This window comes from Vespa crabro, chromosome 8 (assembly GCF_910589235.1).
Source record: "Vespa crabro chromosome 8, iyVesCrab1.2, whole genome shotgun sequence".
Taxonomy (NCBI): Eukaryota; Metazoa; Arthropoda; class Insecta; order Hymenoptera; family Vespidae; genus Vespa; species Vespa crabro.
The window spans coordinates 6,950,418-6,966,005 of record NC_060962.1 but is presented as its reverse complement, the minus strand read 5'-3'; the positions used below and the strand labels follow the sequence as shown (position 1 = coordinate 6,966,005).

The 15,588-nt window shown below is 28.6% G+C and overlaps 4 protein-coding genes across 7 annotated transcripts; 2 read left to right on the top strand and 2 right to left on the bottom strand.

The window, feature by feature from the left end:
- Positions 1-591: 591 nt before the first annotated feature.
- Positions 592-4,335, bottom strand: LOC124426395. 3 transcript variants are annotated; one of them, XM_046968043.1, is made up of 14 exons: positions 4,158-4,335; positions 3,868-4,054; positions 3,524-3,789; positions 3,293-3,463; positions 3,039-3,173; positions 2,779-2,946; positions 2,522-2,700; positions 2,217-2,443; positions 1,981-2,123; positions 1,669-1,869; positions 1,468-1,593; positions 1,253-1,401; positions 975-1,179; positions 592-810 (listed from the first exon to the last, which is right to left on the bottom strand). In XM_046968043.1, exons 1-14 carry the CDS (start codon positions 4,192-4,194, stop codon positions 671-673), a joined length of 2,334 nt encoding a protein of 777 aa, XP_046823999.1. In that variant the 5' UTR covers positions 4,195-4,335; the 3' UTR covers positions 592-670. The 3 variants fall into 3 exon arrangements, with proteins under 3 accessions (XP_046823999.1, XP_046824000.1, XP_046824001.1); XM_046968044.1 differs by having other exon boundaries at positions 4,193-4,334; XM_046968045.1 differs by having other exon boundaries at positions 3,524-3,757; positions 4,193-4,334.
- Positions 4,336-4,734: 399 nt separating this feature from the next.
- On the top strand, positions 4,735-8,892 carry LOC124426394. The gene is made up of 16 exons (XM_046968042.1): positions 4,735-4,830; positions 4,988-5,067; positions 5,173-5,368; positions 5,505-5,670; positions 5,809-5,984; positions 6,055-6,210; positions 6,302-6,459; positions 6,553-6,890; positions 7,010-7,121; positions 7,220-7,349; positions 7,420-7,559; positions 7,640-7,840; positions 7,937-8,086; positions 8,194-8,348; positions 8,437-8,656; positions 8,733-8,892. The coding sequence occupies exons 2-16, from the start codon at positions 5,019-5,021 to the stop codon at positions 8,885-8,887; spliced, it is 2,502 nt and encodes an 833-aa protein (XP_046823998.1). The 5' UTR covers positions 4,735-4,830; positions 4,988-5,018; the 3' UTR covers positions 8,888-8,892.
- Positions 8,893-9,137: 245 nt separating this feature from the next.
- LOC124426397 (RCC1-like G exchanging factor-like protein) lies at positions 9,138-11,513 on the bottom strand. The gene is made up of 8 exons (XM_046968048.1): positions 11,139-11,513; positions 10,747-11,007; positions 10,373-10,658; positions 10,104-10,276; positions 9,845-10,006; positions 9,631-9,758; positions 9,426-9,557; positions 9,138-9,357 (listed from the first exon to the last, which is right to left on the bottom strand). The coding sequence occupies exons 1-8, from the start codon at positions 11,230-11,232 to the stop codon at positions 9,280-9,282; spliced, it is 1,314 nt and encodes a 437-aa protein (XP_046824004.1). The 5' UTR covers positions 11,233-11,513; the 3' UTR covers positions 9,138-9,279.
- A 38-nt stretch (positions 11,514-11,551) lies between these two features.
- On the top strand, positions 11,552-15,404 carry LOC124426396 (protein bunched, class 2/F/G isoform-like). Of its 2 annotated transcripts, XM_046968047.1 has the most exons (4): positions 11,552-14,008; positions 14,094-14,145; positions 14,237-14,440; positions 14,626-15,404. In XM_046968047.1, exons 1-3 carry the CDS (start codon positions 12,132-12,134, stop codon positions 14,438-14,440), a joined length of 2,133 nt encoding a protein of 710 aa, XP_046824003.1. In that variant the 5' UTR covers positions 11,552-12,131; the 3' UTR covers positions 14,626-15,404. The 2 variants fall into 2 exon arrangements, with proteins under 2 accessions (XP_046824003.1, XP_046824002.1); XM_046968046.1 differs by having other exon boundaries at positions 14,237-15,404.
- Positions 15,405-15,588: the final 184 nt, after the last annotated feature.

Here is a 15,588-nt window from a genome sequence, read left to right as displayed (position 1 = left end):
AGGTATCGCGGATCGGTATCGCGGAACGCGGATTTTAGAGTAGAGTCACCGTCAGTCCGTGGGTCTCCACATGCAGCAACTTCCACGTAGTGAGACCTGGGTCGTTAATATTTGCAAAGTCTAATTGTAAATATTATAATGCAAATATTATCGAGCGAATGGCTGCATATTCTATAAAGATTAATTGTATATCACTTTACATTGTATGTAATCATCTACACGCAAATAAATATATTAATTATTATATGTGTTAATTATGTTTATTATTCCTTATCCTCTATCGTGAAACAACTACGTACCGAAGTCGTACCTAACATGAATCACTGCGAAACGCACGCTTTCATCAAAGAAGGATATACATACGAGAAACTGAAAAGTGTGAATTTACTTACTGAACCGTTTGAACCCACACGAAAGCAATAGTTATACACGCGTTAAAGGAGAATAACCAACCAAGCTTATACACCGATACGATAGACGCTTGGTGGGGACAGCGTTCCATTCCTGTATTCACAGTTCATATTTTGTCTATACCTGTCGCTGATGTTACACACGCTTCGAACAAAAGTTAGTGAACAACCATAACTGTCATTGAAGTAATATATGATAGGAACGAAAATTTTAATACAATTTTAATACAAAAAGTGGTTGATAATTTTAATACAATGTATTATTTAAAAATTATAAATAAAGGAAAAATCCATGTCGAAAGTATTGTGGTTATTATATCTCTGTTTGCACCACTCCTATAATATGTATTTTCTATTCTGACGATATATCGCACATGATCAGGTGTTCTACATTCTAATTCTGAAATAAAAAATATGTGTAGTTTTCTTAATCATTAAAAATACAATGTTTACATCTAATGCTCGTATATTAATTGGTTAAGACTTTCTATAAAATAGAAACTAAATTATTAATTTATTACATAATTTATTAATAGATAATTGAATTATTCATTTATTACATACCTGTGCATTTACGTAAAGAAGTTACATTCTGTACACGATAGTATATGTCAGGACAAAGTTTATTTTCAGGACAGAAAGTATAATCTGTCAATATAATATCTTTATGTCCACTTGCATCTTTACAATATTCATTATATTTTTTTTCTACATCATTAAACTGAATCCAAGAGCACACTTTGATTTCACCATACCCAACATTATGAAACTAAAATATAATCAAATTAATTTATTAAAGAACTATATAGATATATCATAAAAAGAAAAATAAATATACACACTGTAACAGTTGTTTTTTTTGTATTTTTTCTCCAGTGTGAATGTAATTTATATAAAACGGATTGTGATGGAGCTACATAATTTTCCATTTGATTTTTATAATTTTCAGTATTTGTATTTATATTTGGTAAAGGCCTTAATAGCCAAGATACTAAAAATACATTAATATGAATATTTATTACATCATAGGTGTTAATATGACTATAATTATATATACCTGTATTAAAATATTCAATAATATCATCAATTTGCAAAGTTTTTATTAAATGATCTTCTTTTGATATTATAAAAGATTGGAATAAATATGCATTATACTCTGATGTATAATATAAGAAATGTACATCTGTGTATATAAAAAAAATGCATCAACATTAGTGTATTAATGCTACAAATTAGAATAACACCAAAGACAATTTACCTGGGTAATATAATTTGATTTGCTGTAATAACATTAGAGCTGATCTTATTTCTGTATCGGTCATATATGCTAATGGAACTAGTAAAATTATGACTTGTCCTAAATTACCAATTATATGATTTTTCTGATTTTCTTGCAATGTAATATTTAAATGAGTAAATATTGTTTGAAGTGTTTTGGTGTAATTTAATTGACTGGGCCCTGAAAATAATTCTTTAAATAATATTAAAAAATATAGTTTTTAATTAACTTGTGAAAAATATAGTTCTTAATTAATTTATAATATCTTATAAATAAATTATAAAAACTTACATGATACTGTTGTAAAATTGTATATAGTTTCATATGCAAATGATGGACTATTGGTGACGTTAAGTAACCAATTTCCTGTTGAACCATGTAATATACCCATTTTAGAACCATATATTGATACATCTAAATCTTCTAATAGAACTCTGAAGAAGTATTAAAAGACAAAAAATTATTTACATTTTTTTTTTTTTTTTTTTTTTTTTTAGTTACGTATAAATACATTTGTGTATACTTACGAAATAAAATCCTTTGTATAATCCGGGGTCCATGCACCATCAAAAACAATTATTACCTCTGCTTGTAATTGAATATTTTTATTATAACAATGTGATTCTGTAAGTAAGTGTTTTTCTGTATAATTTGTAAATATATCAACAGCATAGTTAATCAGTCGTTTTAATGCCTCATCGGATATATATGCTATGCTATTACGATATGCTAATAAATATGATACAGCATGTGTCTATAATATAAAATGTTCGTGATTTTTTTTTCATATTATAATACCCACTAATAATTAATAATTTAATCTTGAACGTACTTGTTCTCTTAAAATAGTTTTTGATGTAACTTGTGTAAAAGCTAGTTTTCGATTACAAGCTTTAATATTTGAATCAAAATTAATGCCTTGATCAGAATAATACATGTCAAAAATTTGACTAAGACGAAGACTATTAAAATTATCAATCCATGTTTGTAAATTATGTGCAAGTATTAAACCTAAAAAATATACATAATTTATATAACAACTAGAAAATTACGATCTAATAATAGTTTATTTTATTACAGCCAGTTTACCATCAATGTCACCAACTATTTCAGCTCGTGTTGCATCATAGCTATCAGGATTTTTTGTAAGATAATAAATGTTAGGATATATAGTACTATTCCAAAAGCCAGTTACTCCTAATGTCATTTTTTCTTCTACTAAAGGCCCTTGATAAATTACCATTTCACCTAAATCACCTTAAATACGAATTTTAATTTTATGTTTTAAATCTTTTTATGTTTCGTATAACAATTTATTATTATCGTTATAATATATAAATATCTCTTACCAGCAATTGTAGTAAGCCATACATTATCAATTGACATTTGTGATGTATTTATAGATTGCTGCCACATTGATCTTTCATTGATCAATTGATCTTTTGGTATAATAAGATCAATCTGATCTTCATTGTAATTTACATCTTTAATGATTATAATTAAAATTAAGATAATAATAAGAAATTAATAATAATAGAGATTTATATGCAAGTTTTGTTTTTTTAAATATTATCTTACAAAAAATAATATTTTAATAATATACTTGTAAAAGTTACAGCTGGTGATGCAAGTAATTGATTCAAAATAACATTTTGATGTTGTAAACTCGCAGCTATTGCTCCTATAATAGCTCCAGGAGCAATTGTACCATATGGAGTAAGAATAACTCCATATTCTCTTGGACAGTCTATTGCATTAATTGATATGGTTCTTCCTATGAAAATTATTTTATAAATTGACAATTTTAAATTTAATTGCATTAATAAGATATTACCAGTTAATTTTTCTCGATTCCCGATTTCTTGGCACATACTGTTTGTATTTTTAGATTTATATTCGTTTACAGTGTTTGAGATGGCAAAATGAAGAGTGCATCGTTCTATCTGTGAGAGTATTTTAGAAGGAAAAGCATCTGCATCGCCTGGAACTAATTCTTCTATTATTTTATTTTTTGTCCGTTGTGTTCCACTTCCAATAAATGGCAATATTCCTTCAGTTTCATGCAAGCCTTCAATGTATTCAACCCCATCAAATTTAAATCTAATATATAATTAGTAACGTTGTTTACTTGACATTTTATGAAGTTATTACTAATTAAAATTAGGTGTATTCTTGTACCTATGTAGCAACGATGATGAGAATGTTCTAATATCCATAGTAGTAAAAGTTTCTATTTCAGCTTTTCGTAAAATGTCAATGAATGTACGTATATTTAAGGGCAATAAAATTTCATTTTTAGTACGATTTATGTAGCATTCTTTAAGTGTCTCTGGTATAGTTACTTGAGAGTATATAACACAATATCCTAAAAAATGCAAAATAATCCTAAGGTTATACCTTTTTAATATAAAGATATTATATTTACAATTTTCTATAAAAAAAAAAAAATATAAATGTATAGTACATACTGAAGCATAAAAGAAACCAAATTTTGTACACTAACATTTTAGAACAATTCACTATATCACTGAAAAAGTATCTCACACATGTTGTAATACTGTGCGTACTCCACAATGAATCACTATGTTTTAGAAAGATAGAGTAAGATAATGCTTTATTTTTAATCTTGATAAGATAGATATATAAATATGATATCTCTGCAAAAAATCATATTATTTACATTTCTTAATTACTTATAAAGTCAATGAAATAAGTATATAATGAAATGTTAATAAAATGTTAATAAAATATTAATAAAAATGAATTATTTATTAGAATGTGTAATATTGTTCATAGATAAATAATACTTACAAGATAGAAAATAAAAGATTTATGTTATAAATATCTCATACAACATATGTTATAGTCAAAACATTTCTTTTTTAATGTATTAAACGATTTTTAAGTGAAAACAAATGTTCTTTGTTTTTTTATCACTTAAAAATTAGTCTTATTCACGTAAGTATGACCTATATAATAAGAAGGGGGCATGTTACTCACAATATTCCATATCTTATCTTTAGATAGTGATAGTAGATATTTCTACGTGTGTAAAAAAGGAGGTGTAGTACCTTCTAAAGAAGAATAGCAAAGATAATAGATTTTGTGTAACAATTAAAAAAATAGTTGTTATAATTAAATGTAAGTTGTAAAAAATTATTAAAAACATTTTAAAAGTAGAACATTAAAAATTTTATTAAAAGCTTAAATTTTATTTTATAATTTAATATAACTAGTTACTTATCATTTAATATAAATTATAACTTTTACAATTAGTATACATATTATATGCTTACAGATCTATTGTGTTTTATTGTGTTACTATAAAAATGATGAAGATATTTTATTTACTTATCATGGGTTTTGTCTACAATCTAGGTAAATAGTAATTGATATAAAATTTTCATTTTTCTAATTCTTTATAAATATACATTGCATGTACTGATAAATCTCAAAAATAGCATTGATAATGTCACTTTTTAGGCATCTATGCACAAGAAAATGCTGTGCGTACTCTATCACCTTCTCTTCGTGAATGTTATGAAAATAAATATCTTTTAGAAAGGGATAATAGATTACCTCATACGTTAAACACATTTATTGCAATACTGCAAAAAATTGAAAATTCAGAAGGATTAAATATGGATCTCAGGAGTTTGTCTGTTGCAATATTACACCGGTAAACATGCACATATTGTCAACAAAATTTATCACTGATAATACATATTTAATATTTCTCTTGATTCTACTGTTTATAATATTTTAAAAATAATATGAGATATACCTATTGATATTTAAATATTATCAATATGTAGTTTTCGTCAAGATGGTATACGTCAAAACCCATCTGTAATATCACAAGATGGTATATCACCTTTTGCACCAACTGGCCATGAATTTTTTCGTCATGCAAAAACACTTCGTTTTATACAAGGAAATGCTATTTTATTTCCTAATAATAGCATTAGTGATATCGAAAGGGTAAGATTTTCATGGATTGAAATTTTTATTAGTTATATGATATTTATCATAATCATAAATATACATATGATATTTTCTTTATAAATCATTTGTAACTTATATATGATCAAATAATATGATAGAGATTATTTATTTCAGTGCACACTACATTTTATGTTGTCAAGTAGTGTGAACATCTTGGAAAGAGGTGACGAAGGAACTGTTTGTAGATTTGCAAACAGTCCATACAGAAACATTAGAAGTATTAACAGAAATGAAACTGATAATTCAAAAATTAATGTTAAAGATGTTGAAACTTTATCACCGGAAGAAATGTAAATATATAATTTAAATGTTTTTATTTCATTGAAATATGTTCTAATAAGAATTTTGATTATCATATAGAGAAACAATGACAAATAAGAAAGACTCAACAGAAAATGCAATAGATCCTAATTCATTGTATCCAGAATTGCCGCCAAATCATCCTGACAGAGGAAGAATATTTTCTCTACCAGTATTAAGTAAATGTCCCGTAGAGAATGGAGTAATTAAAACTCCGTAAGTAAAACTTTATTTAAAATAAATAAAATTAATTGTCCTTTATAATTTTTTTTTTTTTTTTATATACACATGATTAATAATTTCATAGTTGGGGATCAATTTCTGGTGGTCCACTTCTTGCTGGTATAGCTGCAGCAGTACAGCCAGAAAATATTATACTTCGAGATGTATTGAAAGATGAAATGCTACAAACTACATTTTCATCTGATATAACTTTAGAAAATAAATGGATAGCTACATTAGCTGGTAGATATTAAAATAATTTTGGATTAATTTGATAATTATATACAACATTTATATTTACATATATGAAAGAAAAATAATATTAAATTTATACAGGCGATTTAGCTGAAGTTGCACTTATACAAGGTCCTAGAGGAGAAACATTACAAATAGGAGTAAATGGAAATTGGAATTCTACTGCAATGCCACGTTGGTATTTTCTAAATGGATTCGAAAAGCTTCAATTTACGACTGCTGAGATTAGAGGAGATCTAGATGGATTAATTCTTGCTAATGAAATTCAATCGTGGTATTCAAAAATACCTAACTTACGTCTTTCACAAATTGTGGATATGTATTATAGTGCTCCAGGCTTATTTAATTCTACAATTCGAGCATGTAATCGTAGATCCTTGTTTCGATATGTTGCACCTAATTCTACATTGTGTGCACAGGTAAATTAATTAATATAATTTTTTTTAATTATATATATATATATATATATATATATATATATTTCTTATTAAATTAAAATAATATATTAAAATGATTTAACAAACTATTCTTATTATAGGCATATAGAGCATCTTTAGTGTTAAGTGAAAATTTAGCAAGAGCAACCCTGCAAGCACCTATTATAGAAAAATTTGCTGTTAATGCTGCAAATATATTATCAACATATATACGTTAGTATTACATAAACTTGTTCCTTCTCATTATACATATACACATGATCAATATACTTAATTTTTAACAAATTTTTATTTATTTTTATTTTTTATAGCTTCATCAATGAACCAAGATTTAGAATGTCAAGAAACAGATCGTTTATTTGATCAGACTACAGTCTCTGTGGATTTAACTATTATTCTTGATACAAATTGGCCTTTTGAATTTTTACAACCTATACTCGCGTAAGTTAAAAAAAAAAACAATTAAATAATTTGTTAAATGTCTATTTACATATCTTTGTTTCTCTTGCAGATATATATTAGACAAAATTGACATTAATCAGTACAATAGCAATTTTACTATACTTAACGGTTATGATGGAAATACAATGATTAATAGTACTAATACTATTTTAAATTTCTACAGTTTTAATTCATCTCATTATACTAATGGTATGTTTACTAGATAAACTTGATCTTTGTTATTTACATCATCTAGAACTGAAATAATAAATCAAAATAATTATTTACAGTTACTAGAGGTTTAAATCTATCTAAGTCAATTAAAATGTTAAGAACTTTAGAGTACGATAAGCTGAATAGAGAGCGTAGTGAAGGTATAGGAGGAAAACCATCAAATGTGGTATTAATAATGCCATATAATGCACAGTTATTTCAATCTGACAAAGAATATTGTATAGAACAACTTAAATATATGCGTGAAGAAATTCCAGGTTACCAAAAACTTCTATACATATTCCTCAGTATATTTTGTTATATATTCTTTGATCTTTTTTATTACTTATTAATTTGTAAATGTGGTCTTGTAGATACTACCGTCCTTATTTTAACTTATGGATCAAAAGATACATGGATAAATATAGTAGAAAATTCTGCAACAGATTTGTTCTCAGTAGGGTTGGGAGATACTAGAGATACTTTGGCACCGCTTGATAAATTGATTTCGAGAATAAAACAAAGTAAGATATAAATGAAATACAACATATAATATTCATAAAATATTATGAAATAAATAAATGTTGTAATAAGCATGATATAAAAATATTAATTGACAAAAAAATTGCAGTTCCTAAAAGGTTAATTAATACACAGTGTGGTGCAAATTATGTCCCACTTGGATCTTCAAATACATTTGTGGATTATATTCAACCACATAAAATTAATTTTTATAGACTTCATCCTAATTATTTCTTTTCTCATGAAACTACAGCTACAATAAAGGTATTTAACCTATTAAAAATTTATATATATAAATTAAAAAATCTTAAAAGATTTACATGTACAATTTTAATAATAATGTATTTTGTAGATTCTAGGATCTGGATGGGGACCTTTAAGAGTATGCACATCAAGAAATCTATTACATGTTAATGCAACAGAAGCTAATCAAGCTGCTTCTTGCATGTCAATAAACAATAATGAACATAGTATTTCAATTTCTTGTGGTGATGTTACTTTTATTCATGAATGTCAACCATTATATTTATCTGTAGCTGTTAATTCTTCTGATATATCATATCAATGCACAGGTACATGAAATTATTTATTACTATTATGTGAAAATATTAGTGAACAGTTAAATAACTATTTCTTTTTATATTTCAGATAAAAACAAGTGTAGATACCCACATATGATAAAGTATACTATTTCATACGAAAATTTAGTATGCACAAGTAATGTAAATAATATAGCAATCAATCCTATTGTTTTGATGATAGTAGTAATATATTGTCTTTTATCAAATAATAGATCTTATTAAGAACAGTTATTTTATTATAAAAATAATCCATGATCAAAACATGAAACTACAAATTAATAATTTTCTAAAAAATCATTATAAATTAAATTAAAAAAATTTTATTTATTATTAAACATCTTTTAAAAACTCATATTAATTAATAGATAATAAATATAACAAATTAAAATATTTTAACTAAATTAGAACCTATTTTCCTTCAAATAATAAGAAATTATTTCTTATTATTTCATTAAGCATAAGACGAGTAATTGTTCATTTTTTTATATTCATTTCATATTCAACAAATTATATTAAAAGTTTGTATTACATATGTACAGATATTTAAGAAATTTTATGAAGATTTTATACCAGAAATAAATCAATTACTTAATAAAAAAAAGTGTAATGTACCTTTAAATGAAGGGCTTGCAAAGTGTTACTGTATGGTCGATTCCACAGGCAACTTTTTTTACTTGAGCTCCTATGGACACCTTAAATAAAATTACAAGAAATGAATACAAACTGTATGAAGAATTACAGTACAAAATACACATCTTACCTTGAAAGGAAAAAATTGATCATTATGATGGCCTAATCCTAAAGATCCAAATTTATTACATCCCCACATATATAGATCTCCTGTATTTGTTACTGCTGCTAGATGACTTATTCCACAATATACATTTGTAACCTAAGAATAAAAATGATTGCGTTATATCAAATGGATACGTACACAAATCTATGTTAAATAACTTTAATTTTACCTTAGTATTACGTGAATACGCATTATTACCAAATAATGTGGATGGAATTAGTGTAGGTTTTAAAACTCTCTGTACTTGTGGTCCAAGTCCAAGAATACCATATCCCCATACATAAACCTCTCCTGAAGCTGAAAAATACAATATAAAATTATTATGAATAAAAATTTTTCTATTGTTCTTTTTTTCACTAGTTAATATTATATTTTATTCTTACAATTTAGTATCATACAAAAACAACCTCCTGCAGCAATGTCAACAATATATCCTACTTCTTTAGGTATATTCAGTTCTGTGGCAATGTTTACTTGATAATTATCACTGTCCATTAATAATTGTCCGTATTCTGAATTTCCCCATCCAAACACTTTCCCTTTATCTAATATTTAAAATTAAAAATGAAGCAATTAAAAAAGGTTGTCATAGATATATTCTCTGAATGAACTTTAGCATAAATATTGATTATCAATATATACCACTAAGAGCTAATACACAATCTGCAACACAAGCAACTTTTATTATATGTTGTCCTGCTAAATCCCCTTTAACCAAACTTGGTTGATGTTCATTTTGATAATGTGCCAAGCCAGTTTGTCCATCAGCACCCCAACCAAATGTATACACTTCACCAGATTCTGTTAAAAGTATGCTACGATATAATGTATATTAATAAGCAATGTTAATAAATTTTTATATGTATAAACATATAAGTAGATAATCTCAATGATAACTATTTGTTTTATACCTATGATCTTGGCCAGCTGTTACACTAGTTATACGATTTCCTTTTATACTAGATATATGATGAACTACATTACTATTACTATAATTTTCATTTATTATAATTGGTCTACCGCATTGACCATATCCATTGTTGCCTAATGTAAAAACTCCTTCATTTGTTAATATTAATAAATGCGCCCTTCCAGCTGCTATACTTATAACGTCAGCTGTAGAATTTTTAAGTGGTAGATTTATTGGTCTTGGAGAAGTTACTACATTTAAAGAAATTTTATTCGCTTCTTGTAAACCTAAATAATGAAACATAATTTGAAATAAAGATATTAAGTAATATATCAATTTTACTAGCATTTATTATTTAATATAATATTTGATTACCAAGTTGGGAATCTGTGTTTATTCCGCTACCATAAATGATATTTTTATCTGAGGAACTTATTGCAAATGCTGTAAAACCATAACCGCATGCAACATCTATTACTTTATGTTTTTCTGCAAATGTTAAACGTCTTGGCATTGGAAGATAAGCTATGCCTTGTTTGAACAATGTTTTTTCAATGGTGCCTAAAGCTCCATGTTCTGCAAGACCCCAGACATATACTCTGCGATCACCTGCCTTACTGATGGGATATTTAAATACTGTAATAAAGTTATAATAAAATTTATTTAAAATTTTTTTTATATAATTAGAAGATGAGACTAAAATAAAAACTATATAATATTTTTAAACGTTCATGGGAGTAAAAATAATAACATTTTAAGGTTATTACCAGGTAACGCGTCAGGTTTTATTTTTCTTCTTTTTGATTGTCCTAATTCTATATTTTTATTGATTTTTTTAAGTCCATTGATTACTCTCAACATAATTTTAATTACAAAAAAGTCCAAATCTGAGAAATAAATATTATATATACGCTATACATCCCTAGTAGATCTCGTTCTGGGAATTCATATTTACGAGAATTTTAGTCCAAAGTTTCAATTAGGTTAACTACTCATAAAAAAATTAAAGCTAACCATATATAAAAAAGATGTTAAATATTGAATATTGAATATAGAATATTTTTTGAATAAAGCAATGATCGACTAGAATTCAAAAATTTTCTAGGGATAGAGTGCAGAAGATACACGTATACGTGACATAAATGTTGGAATTTGGCGCCTTACGATCGGTCCACCATTTTCCGGAAATACCAAATTTTTGCTCAGCAATTGGAAGGTTAAGTCATTGTGGATTTGGGATTAGATCGCATTAATGGAAATAGACTTTTGCTGACGAACACGTTCGTAGATACTCTAGATATAATTCGTGGCAATTCTATGAGTGAATTGGCAGCCATTTTTAAACTGCTCACTTACTATAATAGAATAGGAAGGATGTGGACAATGAAAATTGCATTGAGATAGTAATGTAAACGAATGACACTAAATGGCTTGTAATTGTCCGTGAAGGAATAAAGAGTTCGTATTGCCCAGTGCGAGTTTCGTTTCGAGTGGACGGTACTCGAGCGAACGAACTCCATTCCCGTGAAATTGATGAAATGGTGAACTGTCAACACCTTGCCAATCTCAGAATATGATTTTATTTCGTACATTTGCCGAGAGTTGGGGCGGCTTTGCCTGAGGTTCGTCGGTGAAGATCGCGGATTACGCGACTGGTCATCGAAGCGAACGGGCACCGGCATGCAGCAATGTCGGTTTTAACATGCGAGAGGAGAACGAGTGCAAAGATCGTGGCTCTCGAATGCTAAGTTCCTATAATAATGGCAGATAATGTACACAGGAAATCGCATAAACTGTCGGATGGTAGTAGAAAGATATCTAACCCAGTGCATCGTACAACTACGGAGACAATTCGGTTAGGAGAGCCAGACAAACTACACCAGCCGGTTAGCTTGACCACTTCAAGCAACGTGACCAGTAGTAATCAGTGTCGAAAAAAGACGTCGTCTTTTCAAATTACAAGCGTTACAGTCGGTTGTCGTATGAGCAACGATGCCGGCGAAGACTCAAATGACGATTTGGATGAATCCCACACAGAAGATAATTCTGTGGAACATTCGCGTATTACCGACATCGATATCGAGACGCCTAGTTATTCGGAAGATACTTTCTCTAAAGAGGACGTATTTTTCAACACCAGTAATGCTGCTCTCAGTACTGCTCCGGTGATTCCTACCAGTTCACAATATGGACTGGCCATTGTACCCTCAGAAGGAAATAGTGTCAACAATTCGGTCAACGATAGCAATATCAACACTTTAGACATTACATCTGTCACAGACAACAATATTATTAATTTACTATCGAGTAATGCTAAGCAAGATGCTGATTTGCGAGAGGTACATTCACATGGGAGAAATGAACGTTTTAAAGTAGTCAAAATCGAAAGTACAGAGCCATTCAAGAGAGGTAGATGGACCTGCATGGATTATTTGGATCATACGTCAGTGAATCAACCAACAGCTATTGGTACCCCAAAAGTATCAGATCCAAATGAGGTGTGCATATCTTATGGAATAACAGACAGTGGAATTGTAATCCCAGATGCATCTAAACAATCTGTCGTATCTGACGATAAGAGCATTAGTCTTGACGCCAATGGAACAGTCCCCTCTCATCCTGATGTGCATTCATCAATTGGTGTACCGAACAATCCTACAGTTACAAGTGCAAATTATGCAGTAAACAGTTCAATTCCCCCTACTGTACAACATAATCCCACGCAAGTTCAGACGCAAGCAAAAGTTCAACCACCTTCGCAAATTCCTCAATATTTTCAGTCATCCGCGCAACAGCTAGCTTCTCAACCGCAAGGACAGGGATCTACGTTGCCATCTAATTTACAACCCACACATCCAAATAATTTGGGACAACCTCAGAGTATGCCTCAAGGTTCTATACCTATTATAACTCAAACTAGTAGTAATAGTGTTCCCCCTCAACAAAATATGACTCATTCTAAAGAAGATCCATATTTGGGAGTGAGCACGCAAAATCAATCTTTACCCGGTCAAACTGTTTGTCCTTCATCAGTGCAGCAAACTTCTGTTCCAACTTCTCAAGCTCCAAATATACTTGTTACTCAACATCCACCGCAACAGCAGCAACAGCCACAACAATCACAACATCCGCCGCAGCAGCAACAACAGCAACAGCAGCAGCAACAACAAACACAACACCCTCCACAACAACAACAACAGCAACAACCTCAACAGCCATTGCAAACACAGAAACCAATGACTCAGATTTCCGAGCCACTAACTGCCGTTCAAGGAATGCAGGGCATTCAAAGTATACATAAAGTTCCTCAAACAGGTACACAACAATCTTCCTCGACTATTCATGCACCAGGACCGCCAGTACAGCCTCAAGTTATGCCAGCGACACAGATGCAAACACAATCCTCTGGTAGCAATACTCAAGTGCAAATGGCTCAAGTGCCAGCTGCTTGTCAAAATGTTGTGGCAGGAATGCAGCAAGGGACTATAGCATTTCATCAACCTGATCCAGAGCAGGACTCTATTTCAGGCATTGTTACTACTACTGCGACACAATCGGCTGATGCTACTCTCTTGGAATCATTAACTGAAGTTACACAAGGAAGCGATGAACATCATACCCTTGAAGATAATGAAAGGTTTGTATACTTAATTATTTTCATATATTTTTTATTAATTATACATTAAATGTATCTTGTAATTTATTATTAAAATTTGTTACAGTGTGTCGGGAACAAGTGCAGTAGCGATTGATAATAAAATTGAACAAGCTATGGTAAATAATTTTCTTAATTAAAAAGAAATGAAAATATATGTAATTCTTATAAATAAGTAAACTAATGACGATAATACTGTAATGTTTATAGGATCTGGTAAAGAGTCATTTGATGTTTGCCGTACGAGAAGAAGTTGAGGTATTAAAAGAAAAAATAGCAGAACTTATGGACCGTATTAATCAATTGGAAGCTGAAAATTCAATCTTAAAAGCACATGCTACTCCAGAAACATTGGCTCAATTAAGTCAAACAACTGCAAAATTACCCCAGAACAGTTCAGGAAGTGGTCAATAGGTAACCATTGTACATAAGTTTCTATCAATACTTTGTCAGGAACATAATGGATAATATAATTATTGTATATAACTTTACGATTTTTAGAAATTTATAAATAATGAGATTTATTATATTATACATATTAGCATTAGTCTTTTTTTTTAAGTAAATTAAAGATAATAGATTATTTTTTACTATTTCAGTTTATTGATTAGGAAATATATTTAAAACTGTACATTGAATTTTTCTTTCAAAATGGTCAACCGTTTTGGAAAAACATTGTTGCGATCCTAGACACAAGCAAAGACGTATATGAATGCATGCCAGGACTAAACAGCATACATAACCAGAGTTGATATTGTTTTACGATAGAATTGAAGATTTTGAACGTGTTAAAAGAAGATATTTAACGATACGAAATAGGCAGCTAGACATCCTTAATATTATTTTAATATTTGGCTAATTTGGATGATCAAGTCATTAACACAGTCAATGTAATAGTTTAAAAAGAAACTAAATTTTGAGTGGTTTGGATTATTGTTAAGATTTAAATATCGAAATTAAAAAATTACGTCGATTAAAGCTGAAATTATGTTAATAAAATAAAATTTTCATTTGGTTTACATCACACTTGAGGATCTTGTAGTGTACCGTTCTGTATTTTCTTAAAGATTATAATGCCAAAAAGCATTTGAAAGTATTGTTCCTATTACATATTTTAGTTATCTAATGATTTTTACATTGCATTTTATAAGGTAAATCTTGGCACGACACATTTTAAATTTTAGTATCATGGATGTCAAATCGCATAGTTTATATTTCGATACTCGTGTCATAGTCTCGTTTTTAAACTGATATGTATTATATTTAACAACAAACAAGTGTCCAAGAAACTCTTATGGTGTGCATCTGAAAACTCGCAATTTTCTGTCATTTTATGTTACATCTTATATGAGCCTAATAAAAAAATTTTTTCATTGTATGATCATTAGAATTTCTTAAAAGTCTTCAAACATGCTTTTGTCGTAAAAAGCCAAAAAAAAAAAAAAGAAAAAAAAAGAAAAAAAAATGAAAAGAATAATACGTGATAACGAGCCAAAAGATTTATATTACACGATTTAAGTAAATGTAATGTTAATATATTATACATAGCCTATAGAATGTGA

Bases quoted from the DNA above. Each gene is read 5' to 3' on its own strand.
- LOC124426395 (XM_046968043.1), bottom strand. From the start codon at position 4,194: ATGTTAGTGTACAAAATTTGGTTTCTTTTATGCTTCA. The intron at 3,174-3,292 runs GTATATTATTAA...TAATCATTAAAG, and splicing joins ACCAGCTGTAACTTTTACAA to ATGTAAATTACAATGAAGAT. The intron at 2,701-2,778 runs GTAAACTGGCTG...TATATTTTTTAG, and splicing joins AATAGTTGGTGACATTGATG to GTTTAATACTTGCACATAAT.
- LOC124426397 (XM_046968048.1), bottom strand. From the start codon at position 11,232: ATGTTGAGAGTAATCAATGGACTTAAAAAAATCAATAAAAATATAGAA. The intron at 11,008-11,138 runs GTAATAACCTTA...ACTTTATTACAG, and splicing joins AAAACCTGACGCGTTACCTG to TATTTAAATATCCCATCAGT. The intron at 10,007-10,103 runs GTATATATTGAT...TTTAAATATTAG, and splicing joins TTGTGTATTAGCTCTTAGTG to ATAAAGGGAAAGTGTTTGGA.
- LOC124426396 (XM_046968047.1), top strand. From the start codon at position 12,132: ATGGCAGATAATGTACACAGGAAATCGCATAAACTGTCGGATGGTAGT. The intron at 14,009-14,093 runs GTTTGTATACTT...AATTTGTTACAG, and splicing joins ACCCTTGAAGATAATGAAAG to TGTGTCGGGAACAAGTGCAG. The intron at 14,146-14,236 runs GTAAATAATTTT...TAATGTTTATAG, and splicing joins ATAAAATTGAACAAGCTATG to GATCTGGTAAAGAGTCATTT.
- LOC124426394 (XM_046968042.1), top strand. From the start codon at position 5,019: ATGATGAAGATATTTTATTTACTTATCATGGGTTTTGTCTACAATCTA. The intron at 5,369-5,504 runs GTAAACATGCAC...ATCAATATGTAG, and splicing joins TCTGTTGCAATATTACACCG to TTTTCGTCAAGATGGTATAC. The intron at 7,841-7,936 runs GTTACCAAAAAC...GTGGTCTTGTAG, and splicing joins TATGCGTGAAGAAATTCCAG to ATACTACCGTCCTTATTTTA.